The 16,802-nt window shown below is 23.1% G+C and overlaps 2 protein-coding genes across 2 annotated transcripts; both read right to left on the bottom strand.

Moving 5' to 3' along the window:
- Nucleotides 1-552: 552 nt before the first annotated feature.
- Nucleotides 553-6,211, bottom strand: LOAG_06074 (hypothetical protein; the record flags this gene model as incomplete). Its single annotated transcript, XM_020447057.1, has 12 exons — nt 553-711; nt 1,333-1,505; nt 1,734-1,842; nt 2,056-2,186; nt 2,384-2,549; nt 2,959-3,095; nt 3,267-3,378; nt 3,714-3,839; nt 4,136-4,229; nt 5,109-5,242; nt 5,504-5,666; nt 6,162-6,211. 12 exons carry the CDS (start codon nt 6,209-6,211, stop codon nt 553-555), a joined length of 1,554 nt encoding a protein of 517 aa, XP_020302673.1.
- A 110-nt stretch (nt 6,212-6,321) lies between these two features.
- Nucleotides 6,322-10,917, bottom strand: LOAG_06073 (hypothetical protein; the record flags this gene model as incomplete). Its single annotated transcript, XM_003141609.1, has 9 exons — nt 6,322-6,467; nt 6,861-6,999; nt 7,408-7,582; nt 7,954-8,061; nt 8,448-8,625; nt 9,002-9,175; nt 9,598-9,725; nt 10,044-10,212; nt 10,800-10,917. The coding sequence occupies 9 exons, from the start codon at nt 10,915-10,917 to the stop codon at nt 6,322-6,324; spliced, it is 1,335 nt and encodes a 444-aa protein (XP_003141657.1).
- Nucleotides 10,918-16,802: the final 5,885 nt, after the last annotated feature.

Below are 16,802 nucleotides of genomic sequence, written 5' to 3'. Positions count from 1 at the left end.
TTTTGACACCAATTTTTGTTAAAAAAAAAAATTGATTTATTATAAATTGAATTGTGAAATTTTTTGAAAAAAAAAGCAAAAGCAATTTTTTTTTTTAAAATAATTCAGTTATTTTCAAATTTTTGCATGCAAATTATGCAGAATTTCGGTGTAAATAAATTTATTTGCACAAAAATTATTTGAAGGAAAAAGCAAAAGATAAACAAAAAAAAATTGAAGAAAAATGAAATTATTAAAAAATGACAAAAATAAAAGATAGAAATCACTTTGTAAATGTAACAATTTGAAAAATGATAAAATAATTGAAATGATTTAATCAATTTGAGAAAAAAATTACATATTAGTAAAAATTTTTAAATATAAACAGAATTTACATAAAATCAATTCTTTTTCTTTTTTTTTCGTTTTTTCAACAAAAAATATATTTAATGTAGTATTATGAGGTATGGAAAATTATATAATAAAGTTAGATTTTTTTTCTTGCAATTTCATATACAATAATTCGATCCGTATCTTTTTAATTCAAAATAATTAGTAAATTAATTAAGTGGATTAATTGAAACGTATAAGATAAGTTGCAAAATCGGTTGGTTTTAGGAGAAATGTCACCATTTGATAATGCATTTCCTTGCTAATTTGCTTGATACCATTCAATAATGTTTTTTGCACCGTTTTTACACCAATTGATTGCATATATTTTTTTAACGCTAACTGAAATTTGTTCATACAGTAATCATTTTTGAGAAATAATTGGCGGTACAAATTACGATATTACAATGCGAAACATTTGAATATGGAATACGGTTTTCCTGCAAAAAGGATTAAGTTTAAATTAAAGATTAAAATTAAAAATTTAAAATTATGATTTAATTTCTAAAATTCAGTATTTTCCAAATAACGCAATCCATCCATGAGAAAATTCATACTTTTTGAAAACTTTGATAATAGGTTTGATTGGGTTAATCATTTTATATGAAATTTCAGTTAAAATTGTGATAAAAGTTTTAGAAAAATTGTTAAAAAGACTTTCAAGATTCTGTATAATCTCAAATTTTCAAAAAAAAAAAATCACAAACCCTTAAAGAATGAATTAATTAGATGGATTGGATTTTTCATCGCTTTAAATTTTTCGTTCAAATCATTAATCAATAATTAAAAGTTCTAGTAAATTAAACTAAAAAGCACTATTTTTTTTTATTTTTATATTTCCAATATATTCATTGATAGTTTATTATTACACTTATTATTTTATTAAATATACTTATTATAAAGTATGAGTAACGAACATGAATAATTTTTGTCTCAAAAATATCTGCTAAGTATAAAGCTTACATCAAGTTTGTTTCCGCGACATATCGGAGGATCTAAGCTAGTACAATCAATTCCCACTCGATACAATATCATTAATCGCCGATTTATATCGGATATTAGAGGACGGATTGTCAATAGTTGTACATCACATGGGAATGATTGATGAAAATGAAATGGTGAATTCGCAAGAATTCCTGAAATTTTTGTCATATTTTTTTATCTTCCAATCAATGAATTCATATTTGTCGTTGAATGACAACAAAATTTTGAAATTATCAATCTTTTTTTTTATTTTGTTTAAAATTTCCATTATTTATTAGTTAAATAACATTTGAAATGAAACATTGTTAATGTTAAAATGATACATTCATGAATGATATAATTACATTAGCACTAATTAATTACTCCAAATAAACATTTACCAGAAATGATAAAAATATTTGGTTGATAAATAAGTGATTGAAGAGCTAAATGAGCATTAAGCGTGTTATATGCAAATCGGCGTTGCTGTTGTTGTTGTTGCTGCTGTCGCTATTAATTAAAAATTTGATAAATAGAGAAGAAAAAATTTAAATTTACAAAATTTAAAAAGAAAATTTTTTTCAGAGAATTTTTTTTTTTTGCTTTTTTTTAATGATCATTTTTACAGTTTCGAAATTTTGTGACGCATATTTTAATCATTTACAAAAATCAAAATTTAATTATTTGATGAAAATTAAAAATTTAAGACGATGTAATAGTTACTTTGTCAACATCTGTTGCTATCATTTTTTCTGTAACAAATGTGAATGCCATATTAACCGGTAAATTATCCACCGGTAAACCATCTTCATTAAAACCGAGTCCTTTTCCATCATCAACACTTAAACGGCGATCTGTAAAAACAAAAATAAATAAATAAAATAAAGTAAAAAATAGAAAAAATAAAAAATTTGGGGAAAAAATTTTTGAAAAAGTAATTAATAATTTTACAATTAGATAATGCAATAAAACTTTCCATTTTCTATAAATTTAAATTTTAAAATTTGACTGCCAAATACTTTGCTAAATTTAAAAGTAATTTTTAACTTACCAAGCATAATTTCAAAATTGCTTTTATTAAATGTTCGAACACCATGTGGAATATTGCTAAAAACTGAAAGACGTTTTGATCGGTCTTGAAGTATCAATGCTGTTGGCATTGGATAATAATTCATTTCTGGTCGATTAGATGTATCATATTCAGCTCGTTTAATTAACTAAAATTTGAATTTAATTAGAAACATTAATTTTCGTTTAATTAATTGAAATTTAAAATGCGTGAATGATTCGATTTTTAACAGTTAATTTTAAAAATTAACAATTTTTTAGGTATAAATAATGCAATGTGCATGTATAAGCAATTATGCAAAATTCATAATTTTTTCTTTTTTTTACAAATCATTAATCGTTTATTTAAGACAAAATAAGTATGGAAGTAAATAAATAAGCACCCTGGAAGATAATAATTTATCATGAATTGTAACATATAAAGCTCAAATTCGGAATGGAATACGATAAACGGATTGAAAAAAAACTGATGTGAATTGAGTAAAGTACCCATTTAAACTAAATTTCAAACATTTTTGATAACAAAATTACAGTATTACTTGCATAATTAAAGCTTACTTGCAAGCCATTACTATCTGTATAAAATTTGATATCATCTGCTATCATATCAGTTGTAAATTTAGTAATTAATTCGACACTTGACATATTTCGTATATCAACACGAAGTTGCATGTGTAAGCGGCTTCCTTCTGCTCCTTTCAACAAATCATTTTTTTTTTAAAAGTTTAAAACTCTAGTGATAAAATTAATTAGTATACGAAATTTTTTTTTTTTGAAGTGAATAATAAAAAATTTACCAAAAAAACTTTGCGCAATCTTTTCTTCAAAATAAAAAAAAGAAAACGAAATTTTGAAAACTAAATTACCTGAAATGTTGTTAACTGAAAGACGTTGCTTTATAAATTCCGATAACGAATAAGCAGTTTGACGTAATGGTCCCGAAACAATAAAAGTTTCTAAGTCAATCATTTTTAATTTCTGAAATTTTTGCTTATTTTAGATAAGTCTTTAATAAAATTATATTGATTAAGAAAAAAAAGGGATAAAATTTCATTTCTTTTGAAATTTAATGAATTTTATTTTTTATTCAATTTATTTTTAATTTGATTCTTTTATAAACAATTACTGATTAAATTTAAAATATATATGTAGCCCGGTTTTTTCAATTCATTCTTTCAATAAATGGATTAATTGCATTTAAAAATGGCAAAATTTATTAATCAAAATTGTTTAAATATTGTAATAAATTCATTTTAGAAATCGATTTTTATTTTATAAATTATTGAAAATACTAATGTGTTAAAAATATATACCGTAAGTTTTGCATTTTGAAGTGCCATTATATATGCTCCACTTAAGGTATTATGGTAATAACTGTATTCCTGTTTACACCGTAATCGTTCTCTGCTACCGTTTGTTGCAATATTCAAATATATTGCCTAATTTTTTTTTCTTTTGTAACTTTATTATTAACAATTAATTTATTTTTCGTTATATTTTTGGAATTAGTCACCATAGATTCAATTAACAAAATCATTTTAATTTTCATTGATTAAAATATCAAGCAAACTTTCGTGAAATTTTTTTTTTAATTCTGATTAATTCTTCGATGTAATTTAAAAAATTTGACGGAAAAAAAAGCTACTTATAACTTTGTACAAATTAAGAAATGCTTTATGCATAAATTGTAATAATTTTAAAAGAGAAAAAATTTGAACAGAATTTCAGGAATTACTTCTAATAATCCACTTTCAGGATTCACTTCCACCAATATTTGTGATGTTTCAAGAACGAATTCATCATTGCTAATTGTTTCAACATGAAAACATCTAAAAAAAAAAGTGATGTTTAAAATGGATGAAATACATTTTCTCAATTTTTGTTCATTTTTAAAAAAAATGAAATTATAACTTTATAATCTTGTAAATAGTTTTTGAGCAAACCATTAAATCATTTTTTCTATCAAAATAATAATACTCTTCACAAGTGATATTCAGGTAATACTCTTAACAAGTGATACTCAGATAATACTCTTAACAAGTAATATTCAGGTAATACTCTCAACAAGTAATATTCAGGTAATACCCTTGACAAGTAATATTCAAGTAATATTCTTAACAAATGATATTCGGGTAGTACTCTTAACAAGTAATATTCAGGTAATACCCTTAACAAGTAATATTCAGGTAATACTCTTAACAAGTAATATTCAGGTAATACTCTCAACAAGTAATATTCAGGTAATACTCTTAACAAGTGATGTTCGGGTAATACTCTTAACAAGTAATATTGTTATACCTAATAATGCTGACATAAAATAAATTATTGACACTTTTTTTTTAAATGTTTTATTTGGAAGATATGCAATATAAGCTAACCGGTATGAAGCATTTAGACTAAAAAACGAATATGGAAATTTGGTGAGTAAAAAAAAGTTTTTCATTTTATGAAAAACGAATAAATAGTTATATTTCATTTTATAATTATGCTATTATCTTGAAAATATCAAATAGAATATAGGAATATAAATAATTATCGTATTTATTGGTAATCAATGAAATACAGCGAAAATCAATAAATCCTTATAGATAATTCGAAAATATTAAACCAACCTTTTTTTTTGTCATTGTTGTCTCTTTATAATTCACATTACTTGCTAGTCTTTTTGTTAAATTTAAATTCAGAAAAAAAAATGAGTAAAATTATACCTTGAAAGGTGTTTTATCATTTGTGACGAATTCATTGGTGTTAAAATTTGAGTGACTTCAATTGTTTTCGAATGATTCTTTTGAATTTTACAATGAATAAGTGATAAAGGTTTGAGAAATATGAAAAAAACCAACTGAAAATCAAAATCAAAAAGAAAAAAAAATCCTGCAATTAAACATGAGCTTGTTACTTTAATTATTTGTAACAGATTGTGATTGATTATTTTGATAAAAACTTCTCTGATATCAAACAATTTGTTGGCTTATTATAAGTAGCTGCAATGAATTTAAAATTTCGAATCAAACTTTGAAAGTTTATCTGCAAGAATTTTAGCTTAATTTAAAGTTCTAAAACAATTTAAAAATATAAAATATAAAAAAATAATTTAAATTACCAAGTAATTTTCGGTAAATTTTCCACTAATTACATCAAAATATGGTTCTATTTGAGCTTGAATAGGTCCATCAGTTCCGATAACAATTATATCCGGATCCGATACTTGCAATTCAATTGTTTCCGTTCTTCCGTATGGCTCACTATTATATATAAGTATTGTCCTATTAAAGGAAGTTTATATTGAATACATTTCATGGGAACGAATGACCAATTTGTTTCTAATTTCATAACGATAATGTATCTTATATAAATGCGTAATATAGTATCACATTTGAGAATTACAGTACCTCATAATACAATATTACACTTGAAGATTATTGTATTACCGATAAATGAGTTCTTAATTATAATTATCGCATTGCTAGAGATATTCTTTTCGAATTTATATTAAAACGCTCTCCCCCTTCCTTGCCAAATAGATCAAAATATAAATTCCAAATAATATCTTTAATTAATCCTTCAAAAGTTTTCTTTTTATTTTTTTATTTTTCCAAACAACTTTGAGAGAAATGTATGCTATAAAACAAATGACATAAGGCTGGACAAAAAAACTCATTACTCATTTTCTAAATTTTCAAATTTGAATTTAAATTGATTTGTATTAAAAATATTAAAATTTTAATTATTTAAGAACAACTAATTAAAATACAACATACCTTGGCTGATCCATATTGATTATTTTTTTGCTGCTACTTTCATTGTACATTAATGGAATATTATCCTGAAATTACAAACTCTTTTTAACATTTCCAATAGTAATTTGAAGGAAAATAAAAAACAACAATTTCCTGTTTTATTTTTTAATTTATTAAAAATTTAATTAAAATTATCAAAGATTACAATTTCAAAATTATTTGAGCGTAGTAATGCGTTTAATGAAATTTTAAGCACATTTTCGGCAATTTTTACTGATGTAAACATACGCTTTGAATAATCTTTCATTACATGATTTTTGCTTGTTCCTGCAAAACAAAAAAATTGAACGCTTTTTCTTTTTTTGCTTTTTTACAATTTTTTTTTCAATTTAATAAAATTGCAGTAAATTGAATGGATTACAAAAGGAAAAATCAAATTTCGTCAGCAAATTTCTCAATTATAACAATATATAGAAATATAAGTTAAAAAAAGAAAAGAGAGGGAGGGAGAGAGAGAGAGAGAGAGAAAAAGAGAAAAGTATAATTCGTTATATAAAAATTTGAGTAAAAGTAAAAATTGTTTCGTTAAATTAAATTGTAATTTGAATACAAATTGAATTATACTTTTTTTTTATCAGTAAACATATAATAATATAAGCAAAGAAAAGAGAGAGCGAGAGAGAGACGGATAAGGAATAAATGATAAAATTTATCATTTACCTGTGATAGCATCATGATGTTGAAAAAGTGCTAGATTTCGTCGAGCTATTGTAAGTTGTTGTTGAATAAAGTGGCGCTTTTTACTTGATAAATGCGCAAAAGCACTGGTACTTAACAAATCTGCTACTCTTATAAATGACTGGAAAATTTTTCATAAATTTAAAATTTCTGAATATTTTTGATGAAAAAATAATTGGCATTTCAAAAGTTTTTCAATTATTTAATTAAATGTGTAAAAATAGTTAAATATTTATTTGTCAAATAATTGACAGTAAGTTTAAAGCTAATTTTATGCTCTGCTCAGAAAAGAATGAAAGAAATTGCATTATATTAATAAAATATATTTTGAATTCATTTCAAAAATTTTACAATAAACTATTTCCAATCGTCTAGATTAGAAAATATATAAGTTAGAATTATAAAATTAGTACAAATTAAAATTTTATGGAATAATTTAAGGTTTTTTGAGCTAAAATTTACATACTGATAATAAAATAGCTATATGAAAAGGCTATTTTTTAAGCCGAAATTTAATTCGAAAATTAACATGTAGCTCTCGTTCTTGTCTTTTATAAAATGGTCGCGTGGTGTAATAGCCAGTCCAATAATCACCTGCAGCACATTGATAAGGAAAGAAATCACCAGATAAAGTTGGTGGTGTATGATTTTTAGCATTATTGTTTCGTTCTAATGCATTAAAATATTCCGTTAACGTACCAAACCTGTATTTTTTAATTAAAAAATTTAAAAATTCGTAATTTACTCGATTTTTCAATTTTCTAATGAAAATTCAAAATATGACGAAAAAATAAATTGATAAATTCAATAAAATTAATCGATGTTTTTTCAGTGTTTTCATACTATTACGGGTATGAGTGAATGAAATTTTTGCAAAGATTTTAAAAGTAAAAATGTAAAAAATGTTTTTAGAAAATTTTAAATTTCAATTTGATTAATTTAAATTTAGGAAAGATTAATTTCAAAGATATGAGTAATATAAAAGAAAATATAAATGTTTAACCTAATTTTTGTATGCTTGGAATTTTTATTAATATAGTCAAATAGTAATATCAAATTATCATATTGTTGATACCATTCTTCTAATTCATCATATCGAAAATCATCACCCCAAACTGATAATAAAATATTGCTTCCTTGTTGAAATGACATTTTTAGGAATGCTTCTTCTAATTTTAATGCCCTAAATAGAAAATTATTATCGCTCCAATTTATTTTAAATATTGTATATTTTTTAAAATACTTTTTCAAAAATCAATTGCAAATTTTTCTGCAAAACACTTATTAGATAAATGAGTTAAAATAAATTAAGTTATTCGTTAAATCCCATTGCTGTTTTGCTCGATCAGCAACATTATCATCATATCTTTTTGATAATATTATCATCATATCTTCTAACATTATTATCATATCTTTCTAATAACATTATCATCACATCTTTTCTCTAACATTCATCGTATCTTTCTGATATGCCAATTTTTTTCGTTTCATGTGGATTAATTGAGGGAAATATTTTTTGAATAAAAATTCAATTAAATAAAACTTGAAATTCCTAAACTTCTCATTTACCTTATATGAATGCTTAAATTTGTGATTGGTGCAGGCGCAATATTAGAACATTTAAAATGATTCATCCTTCTAAAATCATACTGACAGCATAAATCCGGATCCGGTCCGCAACTATTTAATATATCATAATGATTATATGGTAATACATGCGTATGCATTTCATTTTCACCATTTACATCTGTAGTTTAAAAAAAAAAATATCCAACCGTCATGAAATATTTTGAGTATTTCATTATTGAATATTTGTTTTATCAAAATTCAATATGAAAATTTCGTTCAATATGCTATTTTCATATATGTTATGAAATTTATTAATCAATTTCGCTTTATACGAATAAATTTCTATTACGAATTAATGTCGAATTTTTGCCCAATAAAACATTTTGATTCAAATTTATTAAAGTGAAATCACAAAAAAATTATTAATAATAATTGAAAAATTGAAAGAATTGAAAAAATCACTTTTTTTAATCACTTTAAAAATGATATTTTCTTAATTTTGCATTAATATGTGAATGAAATTATAATCAAAAATTATTAGAGTTAAAAATTACCAAAAAATTGTCGCCAATGGAATGATAGCGCTCCATGTTCCCGTAGAAAATTTTTCAAATTATAATGAATTCGATTAATTACACCACGATTGATACCTGTTTTTGTATACAAATATGGTACCGTTGGTCCATAACCAAATGGATCATTTGACCACATCACTTCAGCTTTTGCGTCTAAAATAATTTTTATTTCCTTTTCCTACTCATTAAAATTATTTAATTTAATTTTTAATTCAGTATGAATAAACCTGAAAATTGGAATAAACAATGTACATACACATAAGAGATGTAGTCCGTATGATAATTAATTAATTTTTTGAACTGAAAAAAAAGTTTTAAATTGAAAAGTTTCAAAATTTTGCTCTGAAATCACAAAAAAAAGTGTAATTATATTGTCCTTCATTAATTAGCCTTTTTTTCTTCACATTTTGGTTGGGAGATTGAAACGAAATAAGTGATGCAAAAAAAAGATATGACTAATGAAATTTTTGACAAAAAAAAATTAATTAAATAAAAATTAATTGGCCAAAGAAGAAATGTAGCCAAAAGAATGAAAATTTCGACCAGAAAAAAAAGATTTAGTTGAAACTTTATACTTAATTCATTGTACACATATTGCTGTCCTTCGATAATATTATCTACAATAGATGGAAAATATGTTGTTGCTTCATCTGTCATTACCCAAGAACCACTTACAATTTCCAGTTGTTTATTTTCAATAAACCTGAAAAGGATTCTTTTCGAATTCTTAATTACTTTTAATTGTTTGATAATAATCAGACCGTTTCTTGTAAACTTTCAATTATTTAACAATAATTTAATTTCACTATTTCACTACTTCATTTACAAAAAAAAAAAGAAAGAGGCGACGAATCATCGAATGAAATAATTAAATTTTTTTCTTTTTTGTAAATAAGAACTGAGTTTGAAAAAAAAATAAATTTTATATCAGTGATGAAGTAATTAAAATTTTTCAAAAATATAACAATTAAATTCAAGTGGAAATGAACATTAAAAATTTAAAAACTTAATTATTTATTACTTTCGTATCAAACGTTTAACAGTGTCATTTTGCATTGTCAACCATCGTTCCAGAAATGCAATTTCACACCACATGAAACGCATCCGTGGATGATTTTGCATAAATGCAATCATATTATTCAAAATGGCGTTTGTTTTTTTCAAATAACTGTTGAATGTTTCTAGCCAACCTAAAATTTATTCAAATTAGCTAATTCTTTTTATAAAATTAAGGAAAGACTTTTTTAAACTTATTCTTCTTTCTTTCATTGTAATTTAACAAAAAATAAAATAAAATAAAATTTTAAATTATAGAATACATTTGAAAAGATTTTTTTTCACAATTTTTCAACAAAATTTTCCGTATATAATTTTTCAGAAAATAACAAACAATAATGATTTTTTAAAATAATTACAAAATATGATACATAAATGATAATTAATTAATTAATTAATTAATGGATAATATTTTGCAAAATGTATGAACTACGCTCAACTTCAACAAATTAATAACTTATGATATTATCATAGCAATGGATATTAATCAAAACGGATCAGTTCAATTGTTTATTTTTTAGATCAAATATAAAATCAGAACAAACATTTTCATAATTCAAATTTATATCGAATATTATCGTAAGCTATAAATACTTCTTTCATATTTTGTTTTTACTTTTACTTTTTACTTTACTCTTACTTATATCTGGTTAAGTAATAAAGTAAATGCGACAATATTTTGGAAAGAAACAAAATGGCCAAGTGATACGTCTATACTTACCTGGATCAACATGTGTAAAGGGTAAAACATATACTTCTGTTATGTCTAAAATATCTTTCTCCCTCACTTTATAACGATTCTCTGATATTTGTCTTAAAGCGACAATTTCTCGAAACATATCAAATGTCTAAATAAAAGTTTAATTAGCATCAGAAAATGACGATAACATGTTATAAAGGGAAGTAAATCCGGAATTGTTATATTCTATTAAAAAAAGTAATCAAAATTTTAATTAATTAAAAAACAGGTAACGAAAGAAGGATGAAAAGAGTTAAAAAAACAAGTGGGACTGTAGAAGTCATATTTAATTATCAATGGTTAAGAAGGAAAAAAGAAACGAATTCATTTCTTAATGCTAAATTCTATTTCTTAATGCTAAATTCTAAATTATCATTAAAAATGCAAAACTTTAAATATGAACGAAATTTCGTAAACTAACTATGAGATGATTTATATTGTTAATTAGTATGGAAATGGATTGAATTTTAGTAATTCATTAATTGATGAATGCTTAATATAGCAGTTTTTCATTTCCGTTTTCTTTTTGTTCATTTTAAAATCCTGAGTTATGAAATTACGGATGAAATTAAAATTGAATACTTCTTGATATCATCAATATTTGAAACTGACTAAGTGGATTTAAATGTTAAATTCAAACAAGTTTTTGAAGAATCGAAATTATTGTTTTGTACTAACTGACAAAAAATTGAATTAGTTTAATTATCATGTAAATGCAATTTTTGTTCTTTTCTTTCCTAAATTAAATATTATTTTTAAGAAATTTTTATAAAATTAAAAACAAATGCTATTTTAAAAAAGAAAAATGAGTTTAAAGGAAATTAAGAAATCGAAAAGAGAAAGAATTTAAATTTCTTTCTCTAGTTTATTTATCTAACTTATTTTGAAAAATTAAACTGACAATTTTGGCTAATTTGTAATCAATGATTTGAATTGATAATATGCAATGATTAAAACGATAATTTGAGATAAATTATGGCAATTTTTAAAAATTTACTATAACATTTATCTTTTGAATTAATGCAAATTTTAACTGTTACATTAAATTCAACTTTTGCTTCCATTGGATATGTTTGAATGCATTGAAATATTGTTTCGTTACTTTCTTCTTCATTATTAAAATTTAACAAATTTGAAATCAATGATGTTGCTGGCGGAATAGTTCGAAATTTGATCTGAAATTTCAAAATTAATTCACCAAAATTAAGCACATATATTGAAATTCATCTCTTCTATTAACTTAAAAATACTTTTAATAAAAGTTTTCCATTAAAATTTATCTCAAAGATTAAATGATCATTTTAAAAAAAAAAAATTGAAAAAAAATTGATAAAATTGATATAAGATTTAAGTATATCAATTTTGTATCGAATTAAGATATTGCAACTAAATACTAAAAATTTGAAATGATTCATAGAAATAAAACATTTAAAGTGTTGTTTAATGGTAAAAATTGTGAGAAATTGATTGATCAATCCATTAATTAATTAATTAATTGATTAGCAAAAAGTGTAAAGTTTGGCGAGGATTTTAAAATGAAAAATCTTACCAAAAAAAAGGAAAATATACAAAATCCAATCCAAAAAATATAACGCTTGCAATGAGCACATAGAAATGGGCTAATTATTATTTTGACCATCTTCCTGCAAATACCAATTATCCATTCATTTAAATAGGCTAATTAAAAAGTTTCCTTTTGATACATTTACAGTTTATCATATTTATCACCGTTATGAACAGTTTATCATACTTATCATTGCCATGAAAGTGATAAAATGTGTTCTGGTAGTGATCGAGTGTGTCCTAATAGTGATAAAAACTGTCTTGATAGCGATAAATTATGCCTTGATAACTATTCAAGGCTATGCTTGATTTAGTATACATACACGTAACTGACAAAAACGAAAGGTCAAAGGTCATCACTTTCCATTTTAGTCAAAAAAGAAATCAATATTTATGATTAATTATTTTTTTCTCTTCTTTTACTCAAATCTATTAAGTTATGATTAATTATTATTTGTGAGAAAATTTCATTTTTCAATTCAGATTTCTTTGAAAAAATAAAGAAAAATGAAAAAATAACGAATATAACACATATAGGTTGGGAATAGGGAAATATTATAGTTAAATATGAAATCTTTTCATTTTTTGAAACAATCAATAAAATATATTTTTTCTCATTCAATTAAATATGCAAATTATACACGAATATGCAAATTACATACTTTTCTCATCCATTTCATTTGATTTGATTTAAACATTACAAAAAATTAATTTCTAATTATTTCATAGTTTTTTTTCCAAAAAAAGAAAAAAGAAAATTGTATTGTATTTTGACAGTTTTAGGAAAGCAGATAGCTAATTAAAAAGCAGATAGCTAATTAAAAATAGCCTATTCTGTATTCTATAATTTTTCTAAAATACCACAGGATTATCTTTTTCACTATCAAGCAATTTACACACCATAGCATCTCATTTCATTTAAACTACTAATAGTTCAATTAATAAATATTAAATATAAGTAATTAAGCAATAACAAGTCAAAGTAAATAGGCAATAAATTTATCAATAATGCATCTGTTTTAGATATAAAGTAAACATGAGCTTTTAAATTATCAATAAATTTATCTTTGTTTCTAATTACCAGTAAATTAAACAATCGTTGGTTTTAATTATCAGTGAATGAAATTATTTTTATCTGTAAGTTAATTTTTTAAAATGAAAGAAAAAAAATTGAGCCAAACTATCAAATTGTTATATAAAATTTCTTCTTTATGCTTTAACAGTTGTTGTGTAATTTAAGCTCATATGATGGTAATCTTTTGAAGCTAAGTTTAAAAGTTTTAGCTATTGTGATAAAATGGAAAGAAAAAAAAGATTCTAAAAGCTTTTGAACTTTGAACCTTGAGGGTTTTCTCTTTTGTTTTTTCTTTGGCATACTACAGAAAAAAAATATATGCTTATAAATTATCGTATAAATTATCAGTATCCAACCTTTTATTATGAAAGATAAGTTAACAAATGAATAAGTTAGAATAAATGCTTCTTTAAAAGATGAAAAATATGTAAAATATAAAAAATAAAATAAAAAATGTGTTTTTTTTTCACAGGACAGACGATAACTGATAGCGAGTTTGCCAATAATTTCAATTGATAAAAAGTGAACAAAAATTTAAGTAAAAAATTTAGAAATTAAATTTTTATTAAAATAATAAGAATAGTTGTTGGAAAAGTAGATGATAAAATCGAATACAAATCTTTCTATTTTTCAATTTAATTTAATCGTAGAAAAGCTATTTGAATGTGTAAATTTGTTCTTTATCAATCAATACTATTCGATCATTTTTTGAAAGAAAAATTCATAAATCTATTTGAAATACTATCAAAGATTTGAGGACTTCCTGGAATGATAGCTGAATAGATGTTAATGAATAATCACATCATCAAGGAAATTTACAATTTATGTATGAATGATAAGAAATCTGGCCTAGTTAATAAATTACGCAATTATTTGATTAAGTGATAATGTGATTGAGTGAGTGATAAGGATATTTTGCCAAATGATTGTTATAATTTTTGAGGGAAAGATAAAAGGAATATTTGAATATGTTTATATTTTAATGGAAAATTTTTGAGATCAATTTTAAAAACAAAAAACAAAACAGAAACACTTTTTTTTTTCTTAGAAATGACAGAATAAAGGTAAGAAAAAGAAAAAAGAAATGAGCGTATATTAATTAATAATGGACGAAGTAATAATAATTAGTGATAAAATACTGATAGCAATTGCACGATGGTTATTGTAAAAATTGTAGATATCAGGAAGTAATGTTAATTAATTACGAATAATGAATTCTCAAACAGGCATGAAAAAATTTTTTTAGCATTTTGAAAATTTGCATAAACACTAGTCACCATAAATAAATGGTACAAAACAGCGGAAACTTGAAATATAACAATAATTAGCTGAGATGGAACAGTATAATTAGCTGGATCATTACGATAATAATATTTAAATATTTCAATACTAATTTGAAAAATTTTAAAAAATAAGAAACAAAAATTATTCCTTCATAAGTAACTTATACTAAACAAATTTTAATTAAATTTTAAATTTCTATTTTACTTTTCAAAAAAAGTATGCATTTTCAGCATTTTAACAAATTATTTGATAAAAATTTAAACAAAAATCATTAAAATAAAATAAACAATGAAAGTGAAAAGAACATAGAAAAGATGTCATCCTGCGGAAAATTAAATCAATTTCAAATTTACACTCAATTCATACGGTAGGCACAAATATCTATATTTATCGTAATCATTTTCACACATATTATTAATATACAAATTAGCAAATATCACGCATATCATATCAATATGATTGCTTCATCGATTGAATTTATTTTAATAAATTGTAATTGTTAAAGTAAAAGGTGTGAAAAAAAAATATTTTCAATAATAAAATGTGATGTTTTCGGCAATTAAAAATAATACAAATTTTCTATTAATTGTAAAATTGCATTTAAATCGCACCTTTACTTATTTTATTTTTTTATTCCTTTTTTTTTTTAAATTAACTTCCAATGATATCTTTGTATTTTTTCTTCCAATTCAAAGAGAAGAAAAAAGAAAAAAAAAACCGGATAGAAATTAAGTGAAAAAATGACATCCATTATGATTGCGTAATATTTTCCATATGATTTGATTATGGATTTTCTTCAGGAAATTATCGTACAAAATTTTCAATGATATTTCCGGAATAAAAATCCATTCAAAAATTTCGAACCATTGTATTATTTTATAATTTGAACGCGTAATTAACCTGGGCAGTGAGCATAAATTTATCGCATTTCATTTCAAATAATTATTTTATTTGAAAAAATTTTTCAAAAATTATCGCACTTATACTATCAACATCATTTTATGATTTATTTATTTAAATGACTAATTATTTTGTTCATTCAAATATTTACAATTCTATTCATCGTTTTCAATCAAATCTTGTTTGGATAACCCAAAAAAAGAAAATAAATGAATAAATACATTTTAAGTTAATATTTTGATAACTTTTAAATACGCACAACTATTATCATCATACTCTATCATTATACTCTATCATCATTATTTTCATTTCTTTGCTTCTTGTTTTCCCTCAGTTTGCTTTCCTGAATCAAAAATCTATATCTATCCGATCAACGAAAACTTTTTTGTTAGAAAAATTTTATTTGTACTTTTTTTTTCAAAAAATGAGAAAAATGATTATTTCTAACGGTATTTTTAACTTATTTCAGGAATATTTATCCTTTTCATTTTCTTTTTCTTTTGATTTGAGTTTAAATTATTAACGGAAAAAAAGGTATCAAGCGTATTAGTACTAATGTTAAATGCAATCAATGTTTTTATATGTTATGTTACGCTTCTATCAATCATTGAAAGCCCATGAACTTTGGCCATTTTCTTTTGTCCTCAAAAATGCTAACAGAGCCATAACATTCATTCATATTTAAATATTTTATACAATAAAAAGGAATGAATGACATGATCTTTGCTTTTATTTTGCTAATAATCAATGTTGAATTAATCTTTGATTAATAAATTCTAAAATTGGGAAAAAAAGAGGAAAAATTTAATCCTTTGAAATATATAACAACGTTTGGATATTTTTTTTAAAAAAAAATGTCTAAAAGGTTAACAATTGAAATTTATTGTTAAAATGAATTGTTTTAGCAATTTGTCCCAACAAAAATGATCAGTTGGTAGAAATTGAACGGAATATTTGATTTGCAATATGGTAGGACTTTTAAATCGTATGAAAATTTCACAGATATGATATTTTTATTAATTAAATTTACGAAATGCAATTGAAATGGATAAGGAGAAGAGAATGTAAGCAAAATAAAATTAAAATAAAAGGGTTGAAAATTTAATAAAGTATGAAAATTATTCAAAAAACATGAAAAAGATGTCCTTGTGTTATCGTCGAAG

Source organism: Loa loa (genome assembly GCF_000183805.2).
Source record: "Loa loa unplaced genomic scaffold supercont3.565, whole genome shotgun sequence".
NCBI classification, from domain to species: Eukaryota; Metazoa; Nematoda; class Chromadorea; order Rhabditida; family Onchocercidae; genus Loa; species Loa loa.
This window is presented reverse-complemented; position numbering and strand designations above follow the sequence as displayed.